The 12454-nt window shown below is 39.7% G+C and overlaps 1 protein-coding gene across 1 annotated transcript in view; it reads right to left on the bottom strand.

The window, feature by feature from the left end:
- The window catches only part of CDH13 (cadherin 13), a 270252-nt gene that overhangs the window by 240260 nt on the left and 17538 nt on the right, over window positions 1–12454 (bottom strand). Inside the window, exon 2 of the mRNA XM_057383002.1 lies at window positions 1569–1685. Coding sequence (XP_057238985.1) covers window positions 1569–1685 — 117 coding nt within the window. The remainder of the gene's footprint in view (window positions 1–1568; window positions 1686–12454) is intronic.

Below are 12454 nucleotides of genomic sequence, written 5' to 3'. Positions count from 1 at the left end.
CCGTTGGCTGCTGCAATCACTTCCAAACCACCTTGTGCAATTCCAGCCAACACAGCATGGGGTGGAAAGGCAGAGGAAGTCAGAACAGGAATAAACCACCCTGGCAATTTGCTAAAACACGGGAAAGAAAGGGAAAATAACACACTGGATCTAAAATTTTAACGTGAACATCCAAACAGGACCACATGATGATACCAAACAGAACAAGTCATATCTGAAATTATCATTATTGTGTATTTAATTCAGCCAGGAAAGTGCCACATTCCTCCTCATTTTGGAAATTCTATTACAACATACAAATTATTTATTCTCTGGATGTTTTGACTCTTCCCCAAAACACCATAGAATCCACAGTTAATCTGCAATGTCCTTCTGCAGGGATTAAAACTGAGCAGAGATGGCAAAGAGAAGGTTCAAGAGAAACCCCTTCCCAGCAGAAGCTGAGATCCATCAGTCCATGCGGTGCCCTGCTGAGGCTCTGAAGATAAGCCTCAAAATATTTTGGARGAGGCAATAAATCTGCTCCTCACACCTTACAGAAGTGGGTAACTAAATAAATATTTTAAAATTCATGATGCTATGGAAATATGATGATGCTATGGAAATTCATGATGCTATGAAAATAATTATCTAAAGTTAATGGAGGGAGATGATCAACTTCTCCTCCAGTTTGTGCAGGATCTGAAACAGGTACAGGAACCAGAACTCTGGGTTAGTGCAGACATTCATTCTACTCAGGAAGACCTTACAGCCCATCTTATGAAGATCTGTGACAAATCAAAAMAACCYAAAATAATTGCTTTTATTTTCWGCATCTATTCTGAATGAATTTCTTCCCTACTATCAGGATGTCTGAGACTCCAAACCTTTTTATTTATGCTTTGTTCAGCATTCAGTTGCAAATTACCACAGTTGACCCAGAATATGTCACTCCATTATTTGGAATACCTCTGAAATTTTTGTTTCCCCTGACACACACATAATCTTTCTTTCTATTTGCAACAGATTCCAGCCAAATTAATCACCTGGATACCTAAATTAAAGCTGTGCTGAAAAGAAACCCATAAAGCATTGTAAAAATTATGACAGCTCCAAATATTCCAAGGTGCTGATCACTTGCAATTCCTATAATTTAAACATTAGTCGAGGACAGGTTTCTTGGGGCCTTTGAAAAAGAGCCTGCCAGATGCTTTCACATTTCTGTGTTTGTACATCCTCTGAGGCTCCTGTGATCCCTGAGCAGCATTTCAGGAACAGGGACGAATCAGGATGACAGGATGCTGGGAAAACATCACAGAACAAACAGGGCCTGGTTTGGTTTACTGTGCCTAAGGAGTTCCCACAATCATCATCTCAAACTCCCAATAAAAAATTCTTAATGAAGGAATTCCTATGGAGTGATTCAGGCTACCCCAGACCCAAAAATTCAGTGTTCACAAGCAGAAGGGATGGAAGACAGAGGGAAGAAATCTGGGATATTATTACCAATGTGATAAGCACTGCAAAATGAAAAGAGTAATAGATCAATTCCTTAATATCAAAATTTGATCCAGTGTTTGTTGACTTACCTTGCCAACCAATCTGGGGAATGGAGGYCTTTGATTTTCAGGAATTAGTATTGGAGTTGCCAAAATAGCCCTTTTTTGTCTTGGAATTCCAAGGCTGCCTTCTAGTTTTAAGATTTCCTACAAAAAGAAAAAGACCAGTTAGAAAAAAATCCAAATATTCAGCTGTTATTCCCTTTAGGCAAAATCACCACAAACCACCAGATTCCAAGTTCAGTATTTTATATTTTCCAGCAATTAGTGATAACACAACAAAAGATGCATTTAATCTCTCAAGTTACTGCCCTAATTACATCCCATAATCATTTTTTACTCATGTGCACAAGTTATAAACCTAATCTGGTGTGTCTATAACCCTAAACTGATGACTGCTTAAATCATAAACCTTAAGCAAGGTCTGGTTTACCTCAAGCACTTGTACAAGACCGTGTAAAAAGCCACACTTCAAATGTCTTTAGAGAATTTTCACATCATCTGTACTCAACCATTTTCAGCCCAGACTTTCAATCAAACAGAATTTAAGAGTGAATTAGCAGACACGGTCCACAGGTAACGAACTCTCAATAAACACCAAAACGTTGTAATTTCAAATTAGACACCAAAATCCAGGTGTAACTTCAGATTTGAGCTAGTAGGTTATCTGGTGCTGGGTGTTTTGTGTTGGGGTTTGCTTTCTCTTAGAGAAAACTTGGTGCTGTGCTGTCAGAAAGAGCAAAAGTAGAAGTGGTTTATACACAAGGCTTCTTTTCCTTCTCTATGTCTGTATTTTGTTTCTTTCTATTTGAGCTTCAGGGAGCTCAGCACTTTATGAACTGCAGTGAACTCTCCACAGTGGCCTCTGGCCCCTGGAAAACTCTGCCCACCACACCTTTTTCTCTTCCATTCTGCTCTTTGATCCTCTCAGTGCTCTCCCTGCAGGAGCTGCAGCTTCCCAGATCCTTTCTTTTTGCTTACTCTTACATTGTCTGCAACTCTCTTCTCCAAGCTCAGTTACTACCAAGGTCAAAAAAGCCTCTCCTCAACTCCCAAAGCCCTCCYCTTGATCAAAGTCCTCTTTTTGGAAGAGAAAAACCAACAAAAATAATCCTCAAASAACCCCCCAAAACCAATCAATCACCCACAACAAACAAARTAAAAYMCCAMCAACAAMAAAMGTACAGATTTGTAGTGTATTGGGARCTGTGGAACTGAAAAAGATTTCGATCACTGCTCTYCATTCAGGTTGTTGTGACAGTTTTACAAAAAATAACGGTTGAATGAAATGTCTAATTCCAACAAGGCAGTTGCAGCCTCAGGAAAACACTTTGCTCTCTTAATCCAGAAACCCCAAACCCCAAAGTTTCTTAATCAGTTCTGGAATCTGTGTTGTTGCTTTAATAACTGATTCCTCATTACACAAGGAAAGCTCCATCYCTAGGCTGTATTTTTATAAAACTTCAAAGCTCAGTGATTTTTTTGGTGGCACAATCTGCATCCACCAGYCCAGATCTCCACAGGCTGCTCCTGCCTCCCATCAAACGAGTCCCTCACCATAAAACTCTGCTCCACCTCTACCAACTGCAGCATCATTCCTCAAATTTGACAACAAACAGCCACAAGGGAAGCTCAAGTTTTCACCAGTTTGCTTTAGTCATGATAAAGTCAAAGAGCAGTGGGAACCATGCAGAGAATCCCTTCTCACAATGTTGCCAATTTTCATCACTTTTTGAGACTCCCCCTGGTACAGTTCCCATCTCTCCCAAAGGCTTTGCCACTTCTCTCTAATCTTTCAGTCTGAAGGCTACTTGGGTCACTGTTTTTGTCTTTCAACTGCTCTCCCAAAAGAATTTTCCTCATTAAAAATTCATGAGAAAGTTCAAGATAAAAATATTTGAAGTGTCAAACAAAAAGGAAAAAGCTGAATCCTGTCCAAAGGCAAAYGCACAGAGCAGCAAAGCTTTCAAAACCACTTACACTGTAAACACAGATCAGCACGTGCCTGAGATGTTCCTATGGAGAAGCAGTGACTCCCAGGATGTCCACAAGGAAATCCCATTTCTTCAGCTCAGCAGCAGCAACATTTATCTGATCACACCTTTCACTTCTGCTCCTACTGCCATGATTTTCCTTCAACTCAGCAAGATGTAGGGAAGAACTCCCAGATCTTTGCATATGAACAAGATACTCAGATCTGTGTGTCTTTGTACCACAGAATGGTTGGGGTTGGAGGGSACATTTAAAGGCCATCTGGTCCCACTTGCCATAAGCAGGAACATTTTCTACCAGATCACTTTTGCCACATTTCTTTCCGTGCTAGTTTGAAGGGGAATGGAATTCCCAGATGGTTCAGTATCTAGGTCTCACAGTTTTGGTAGTCACAGACCCATAAGCAATTAATTCATCACCTGACAGGTTATCCTTACACTTTCCCAAAGGTCCAAAAATGGAAGAAAACYGCAAATTATATTCAGTGAGCCATTCATATAAAGGAGTGAAGTTCTAAAGGAAGCAGTAAAACTTAAGGCCCTAAAGTCCAGATTTCTTAGCAGAACTTCAGAATTAAAAAAAAAGTAAATGGGATTATTGGCTTTTGTTCCTAACACAGTTTGTCGCATGGAGAAGGTTCTGCAGATTGAGCAGAGAAATGTAAGTACTTCTCTGAGTGTGTTTCATACTGTTAATTCTTCAAATCTCRCTGTGTTTTCCTAAATAGCAATTTCTTCACGGTGATTTCTTTCTGATCATCCCCTGGAGTCGAACAGCAGTGACTGATTAAATGAGTAGCCAAAAGCATCACTGGGGACTGCAGGTATGCAGAGGAGGGAAAAGGTCAAGAGTACTTCACCAACACGTTGAATAATTCACTGCTGTTTGTGGTTATCAGAATGATTCCCCCGTTTGTAAAGAACAGGGGGGAAAGGAAAATAATTTTGTTTAATGCCAAGCAGCTGCAACTGCTGGTTTGATCCTCAGTCAGTGCAGAAGCAGAAGCTGAGGAATCTGAAACTGTGTGTGCACTTAGCACCTGACTCAACAGTTAAAGCACTGATAAGACTCATCCATGGGTGGATATATTGTATATACAATACCTTTTACTGCGTTCAACTATCTAATTTCTTGAAGAAGAAACTCACAAGGGTTTTGAGATTACTTCAGATAGAGTTTGTAATTTTACTTCAAATTTTTTACAACATCATGCCGGCATTATCACTGGAGCGGTTTTTTGGACCTTGCCACGAAGGAGCTCTCCATCTTTGGTGGATCCAGCTCATCAAAGACTACAGCAGCTACAACTCCCAACGAGTATTTATATGCCAGGAGCTGGAGAGGTTGGAATGTCCCAGGTGTGTGTGTTTCCCACCAACACCCAGAGAGACCATGGCTGTRGTCACATTTGCGTCTCCCACAGCTGCTGCTTCATACCAAAACCAGAAACATGAAGGTGAATATCCAGAAACACCCACTCATAAGCAAAATTTAAAATATATCTAATATCATGAATACACACCTACCTAAAAAAGGTGTTCCAAAACCAAAAATTCAATCTTTTTGTCTGCTTTGGGGGTTTTTTAAACCAAAATAGTAGGAGAGAAATCCTATGAGGATTGTTATTTTTACTGTTTAACTACAATATCACATTTGGGATTATTATATTTCACCAGCCCTTTTCATGGTCAGTGGATTACCTGATCACCAACCATTATTTCACTGCCAACATTTCATACCCAATTTTTACACCCTCTTTTTGACKTCTTTAATTTCCCCTTCTAGACATGGAGTCAGCTCAGCAGTGGTTTAGCTGATTCACTGGCAATAAAGCTTGACTCCCTGCTCACAATAAACAAGCACCAAATGCAACCTCCTCATTTTTTGCAGCATTTTGGCTAAATTTGAAAGGAGWGATGCCAGGCTGCCCAAACTACAAGACCATGCAATTGCAAATTCCCTACATCCCCCGAGAACACTCCTCTTTGTTTTGTTTTTCTTTCTTTTCAYCAGGGCTCCTTGCATCCTTGAATATTTGAATGAATGGCCCAGTCACTCTTCAGCAGCACAAACCATCACTCTTGGCAAAGAAAATTTCATTAGAACTTGTCATGGGAATAAGGTGGCTGAATACTGGTATCGATTTRTCACAATAAGGGTTGGAAACACCACTGGAGGGGCAATCTGTAATCCACTACGGTGACCAGAAAAGTGTTCGAGTTTCTTGTCATTTAGTTGATTTTATATACTATGGTATAAAATGGGGTCAGACCTAAATAAAAAAAATAAAATTAATTGGGTGCTTGCTGCARGCTAAGTTCATCTGAAATAAGAAAYRGGATGTGGTAATCCGAGGTGTATTGGTCTTCCTACAAAATAACATCTCCATCAAAGCTGAAAAACAGTTTGCAGGTGAGCTCAAGAAATAATTTTTATATAATTCTCAGCTGAAATTTTAAATTGTCCTGATATACTTAATTCCTTTATGTATGCTATTTCTATCCTAGAATATCATCATTATCAGCAGCACTAAAGTTAATTATTTCTAAAATATGTGCCTAAACCAGAAAAATATTTTCTCATGTTGGAAGCAATATAAAAAAAAATCTAAGAAGTGTGCTGGAACTTTACTCATAAGTTAATGAACAACTGTTTAATCAAATAATGAACTCAGTGAATAAATTTAAGAAATGTAAAGGTCAATGGCATTCACACAAACATCTGCTCAAAAGTAGTCTGTCCTCAATGCCCGTAAATGTCACCCTCAAAACCACTTTGTGTACTTGGGAAGAACAAACCCAAAAGCTAAAATGCAGCTGGCTAAGGGGAATTGGGTATTTCAGAGAATAAAAACTTCCAGGCTTGTGAAACACGGTCAGATACAACATCTGGGTCATGGAAATTGCTGGTGAAACTCGATTTCATTACTCTGGATGTTTCTACTCCTATAATTGTTCCAGAAATGGAGAGGCAGAGTCTAACACTGCCCAGTATCTGATATATCCATTAATTACAGAGACACTCGGTAATCTCAGTACACAGATTTGCCATCCCATGGAGGCTCCTGTTATCTTTAGAGGAGTCAACAACAGAGTAAGAAACAAGTTATTCTTGTTCAAACCATTTGGTCTGATTGATAAATCAGAACTATTTCAATGTTGATATATCCTAGAGTATTTTTTCTATATAGGTGATAAAAACTATGGCAGAGACACATCTAAATATTGCTTTGTGAAACAGTTCATTCAATYATTGCCCTGAACTCCAGTATCTTTTGTGATGGAAATGTCCTTTTTTTATTAAAATATAAGTTTCATTCATCTACACAACTGCCTTATTCTGTGACAGGGAAAAGTTTTTCCAAGATGAAAACAAACTAAGTACCATTAACTTTGCCATAACCATGGGAGTCACCTGTACTAAGAATGATACACTCTTCTTCTAAGTTAACATTTCAGGCTTTTTTTTTTTTTGCTTTTTTTTTTTTTTTTTTTTTTTTTTTTTTTTTTTTTTTTTTTGCTTTTTTTTTTTTCATCGCTTAGAGAATGCTATTTACATTTTGAACCATACATGAATCACCCCCTCTTCCAGGAAATCTCATATTGGTTCAACACTGCTCATTAAATATAATGAGGTGTCCCTTATACACAAACAACCAAATACGCTCTGACTGCCTCATCTGTCAAACAGCTCTGAAATATCAGCTTGAGGAGAGAGACAACGGCTGACCTTATGCCTCTGTCTTCACCAGGATACATTAACAGCACATCACTTATCACTGGTAAAAAAAAAATCACTTTTCTCCATCTCTGCTGTGCTTACACTTGTTGTGAAGCAAACAAAACCATACTGCTCTTACAGCGTGCCAGGAAAAAATGAAAAATTCCTATGGATGTCCCAAAACCTTCGGCACCTTAAATAGGTGTAACTGAAAYAAGGGAAGTGTTTGTTGATGCTGTTGCCATGGTATAAAAGCTTTAAGAAAAGTCTGTAATAAAAATTTACACTAAAATTAGGAGGATTTTGGTTTGATCCTTCTTTTCTTATTTAATGAAATCATCTGCTKTTGGGTTTGATACCAAATTGCTGCTGAAAACAGTACCAGAAACACAGCAGAGTTCTGAAGCAATTAAAATCTTCCAAAAATCTGATTCTTTTGAGACTTAACCAAAGCCACGTGGAAAATACATTGCACAGAATAGACAAAAGGCCTTAACTTCTTACTTTCAATGTTCCTGCTCTCAGTATTCCACTTAATGGACTAATTTCTCTGCTTAAATTGGAGCAACACAAAACTCAAGAGATTCCTTTTGATATCCAGAAAGGAAAAAGAACACATGGAACACAAAAAAATCTCAGTTCTAGGGCATGAAAAATGAGTTGAAGAACCTTCATAAAGCCATAAGATCTGCAGATCTGTAGCACACAAATGTAGCACACAACTCCAAAGGTGGAATAACACAAGCTTCCATGTTTCCCTCCTGAGATATAAAGACAATTTTCTGATAAATAAAGTTTATTTCTTATGTAAAATAAATATTTATAGCAGAAGTTGTTTTACCTTGGAAAAGCAACTTYCTGTGTCTTGCTGCAGGGCAGCCAGCTGTGTGTGTGTGCAGAAAACCAACACATTTTATATCCATATTCTGGGTTTAAGTGYTGTGGAATTCAGTGTATTATAACAGCACTGCACAAAAGCAATTCCACGATACCCTAAAGCACAAATAGTGCATGGTAAAGCCACGTGTGCTGGAAATGGATCGAGCAGTGCAGCCCCAGCCCCTGTCTGAATGGACACAGGAACCACATTTCTCCCTACCTCTCACAAGGCTCCAGACTGGGATTACAACTAAAACTTTCTCAGTCCTGCTCCCCAGCAATTTCTTTAAAGTTTTATTGCCACATATTCCTTGTTATGCCTCAATTCCTTTATCAGCATTATTCCCTCAACAAAAGAAAATCATCATCCCATGGAAGCATAGAATGTTTTGGGTTGGAAGGGACCTTAAAGATCATCTCATCTCATCTCAGCCCTGCCATGGGCAGGGACACCCTCCCCATCCAGCCCAGCCTTGGGCACTTCCAAGGATCCAGGGGCAGCCACAGCTTCTCTGGGCACCCTGTGCCAGGGCCTCCCCACCCTCACAGGGAACAATTCCTTCCTGATTTCGAATCTAAATCTACTCCCTTTCAATTTGAAGCCATTAACTCCTGTCCTATCACTACATGCCCTTGTAAATTCTAATTCCAAACAGTGATTATTTACCTTGCTATTCATCTCTAAACTCTGTAGAATTCCTTTGTTCTTCCTGTCACATTCTGCATTCCCAAATAGCAACATACATTCTTCTGCTTCTGTTCTCAGTGAAATTCTGCAAGTCTCATTTTTCTTTTGAAAATATTTATTCCTTAACATTCATTTGCAATTTGTTTCTCAGCAACACTGAYGATACAACCCTACCCAAACTGCAATCATCCCAAATTTGACTGGTTCTCCCCTCCTTTGCCATTTTCCCAAAGCCCAAGCCAGCTCAAGGAATGCATAAATGCTGTCAAATGCCACCAGTGGCCTTTTCCATTCAGTGTGCATGTTGGAAGCAGCAATTCCAGGATGGGACAGCAGGCAGAAGCCCAGTTAAGCTGCCAGCAGACCCATGGGTTCCAGTCCAGTTCATTATTTCTCACTTTAAATAAAAGCAGGTCTTTCTTCAGAGTTGATGTCATGTTGGACAGATACACACATTAAACATTATCTCTTCCTTCTCTCCCCATCTATCACTAATCCTGTCTGGCCAGAAAAGCATYTTATTTTCCCATGCTGTAAAATCCTCAGGAGGGAATGAGGAATTCAATCTTTGGCCTGAGATTTCACAAAAAGCACCGAAAAGAAGTTGCAATGCACACAATGYCTGTATGTCCTGCAGCCCTCCCCTGCACATTTTGGTCACCTGAGCCGTGCATTTCCATCAGCTGGGCACCTCCAGATGAATTCTGCACTTTGCACAGCATTAATCCCATAGAAGAGACTCAGTTATGGATAAATTTCCATTTACCTTGTRCTGACAACCAACACAAGACCACTTTTGTGAAGAGCATGAGAAGCTGGAGCGATCCAGGACAGTTTAACTGGGAGGAACTTCCAGTACTTTCCATTAGAACTGGTTCTCTCTTGCATATAAAATATTGCAGCGATGTTCCTTTCTCCTTTCCTGTCCTACTGACTCCTAGCAAAACTAATGTTGCCTAAGACTGCAGAGCAGGGCTGTGTTATGTTCAGATCCCAATAAAAAGGCTGGGTGTGCTCTATTAGGCTTGCCTATGTATGCAGGGTGCTCTCCAGAGCTGCATTCCTGAGCTCTCCCATCCAGGAGCTGCCAGACTGACAAATGAAGCCRTGGTCTGTGATGAAGACAAAATGCCCACTTAGATCCAGGTTGAGGCAAAGCTCCTCAGTCACCAGGCTGGATTTCGAATTTGGTGGARAGAAGAAATGTTAGTGCATTAATCCACTTCACTGCTCGGTCCAGCTACTCGGAACAAATTAATTAACRGGCATTAACTGAGTCCAAAAAGCTGAAATCATAGTGTATTAATCCACTTCACAATTTGGGCTGTAGTTTTACTCTTCAACACAAATTAACAGGCAGCAACTGCCTGACAGCAGCAGCTTAACTCTGTTGTGTGGCACAATAAAGAGACAGTGCTGTAGTGCCTCGTGGACAGCTTTTCATTATCCCCTGAGTGCTGCTGGGCTTCGTGCTGCACTTTGGCTGCATTTTTCAAAGATGAGAATACAAGACCTAAACATGCCCCGTGTTATTTGTTCCCACCGCGGTGACCCAATTAAATTCACAGGACAATGGCTCTTAGTTCCAAACCTTTCATTAGTCTGGACAGTCTCAAAGACCCACTAAAGGAGAGAGTACCCAGGTGAAGTTCTGACTTAGATGAAAGATATCTAAAAATTCACATGCAATAAACCAAGTTTTAAAAAGTATTATTTCCAAGACACATTAAAAAAMCCCTCAGTCATTCAGTCAAATTTGACTTCCAGATTTAATTTCTGCAGAATATATAAAATACGCTGGCTAGAAATAGCAATATTGTTTTGTTTTTGCAGTATCTWTTTTGGGGTGGGAAATCAAAGCTCAGGCTTTTTTGCAGAAGATTCCAGAAAGAAAAGTGAAACATGCAAGATGGAGACCCAGACACAAGTTTGGACATCTTAGATTCTCACATTTCTCCTTAATCACATGCTGGCAATTAAGTCTACTTCAGGAAATTCAAAGAGTGTACCTGTCAGGAATCAGAGGCAAATTAATTGCTGTACTGGAACAGATCAATGATTCATGAGCTGTAACATCAAGCTGCTAACAATATTAATTGCCACATACTTGAGGGAGAAAAGCCTAAAACGGCAGGAGTCACAGTTTACAACAGTTTGATGTTGTTTTTTCTGGGTTGTAACTGCTGAAACTAAAGCTGAGTTCACTTTACAATGCATGAAATATGACATGATGGTTCCCAACTGTAAACCATTAGAATTCTTGTGTTTGGAGCTGAGCATCTTGCCCTAAAAACCCACAGCCATAGGAGCACAGAAATATTTATATTCCTCACTTCACACCTGCTGACCTTTAACTGAGCATCTCTGGTGTGAGAACAGTCCCCACCCACACAAACACCAAGCAAACAGGTTTTATTAGAGTTTCCTGGCCAAGAGAAGACAGATCCAAACTTACTCCCTGCCTGCATGTCATTTGYCTGGCAACTCCAGGACTACTTGTTTTTGTGGCATTGGCCTTGGCCTACCCACTTTCTGAGAATGAAGTGATACATTCAAAGGTATTCAAAAACCTGGGCTCTGATCAAGAGATTATCCACCCCTTTATTTCCACGTTACCTTTTTGTTCATATTTCACATTTGTTCAGTTCTGTCAGATAAGTTCTATTTTTATCCATATGCATTTTTTTTGCTCCCAAAGTAACTGAAGTCATTAAAGCCAGACCTGTAATGTCTGCTGCCTTTACTGACATATTGGAATTTAAATAGGGCAATTCTAGAATTGAAAACCTGGGTTCTCACAGCTTGAGCTAAATCAGCAATATTCCTCTACTCCTCATAATTATCCATCATGCAGCCAGCCCCAGAAGAACCTCGACTGGGCTGTATTTAACTGGCTCTGTGAATTTGTGAGATGGATTCTTCAGTTCTCGTTGCACTTGCCAAGCACAAATGCCCTGATGCAAAACGTGACCAAAGACCATTGTGTGTGTGAGACCAGGCACAGAACATTGCTACTAAAAAGTGCASAATTTCCAAGGAATGTAAGAAAATTAATTCTACTCCATATTATTCAACTTTATTCACACGATTCCCTTTGGTACTCAAAATCAAACCTTCAGCACGGCGCTTCAGGGTCTGGCTGCTCCTGCCTGACCATTGCACAGTTCAGACCAATTTCTTCGCCTGGAATAGCTTTATTTTGCTGGAGCTATCTAACAGAGACAACTTAATAAATTGCAGCATTCCTAATTTGATACATTTTTGGTCCTGTTTCAGTTTACAAACTGTCCATTAGCAGACCCTGAAATCTGTGAACAAATACATTATCCACCATTATACGCAAGTTTTTCAGATGAGTAATTTTTGATCTTCAGATTGCTCAGGCAGTTGCTTGGAAACATTTGTCTGTATTAGTTACACAAGTCATGTGGCATTATTTGTCTTTTCAGATTGGATGGCTTCTCTGAATAAGCAACAGAGCATGAAATGCAAATTTCATGATCTAAAATTCAGAACTTGCTTTTGGCAAGGATTTGATTTATTACATTTAGAGCAYGAGATGAAAACAAAAAGGTTATCTCTGTGATCTGAATGACTTGACGGGATGTAACGCCTGTGCCACTTGGAGGAGTAATGG

The sequence above is a fragment of the Malurus melanocephalus genome, unplaced genomic scaffold (assembly GCF_030028575.1).
Source record: "Malurus melanocephalus ecotype Western Australia unplaced genomic scaffold, MMel_1.1 scaffold_600, whole genome shotgun sequence".
In the NCBI taxonomy this organism is placed as follows: Eukaryota; Metazoa; Chordata; class Aves; order Passeriformes; family Maluridae; genus Malurus; species Malurus melanocephalus.
This window is presented reverse-complemented; position numbering and strand designations above follow the sequence as displayed.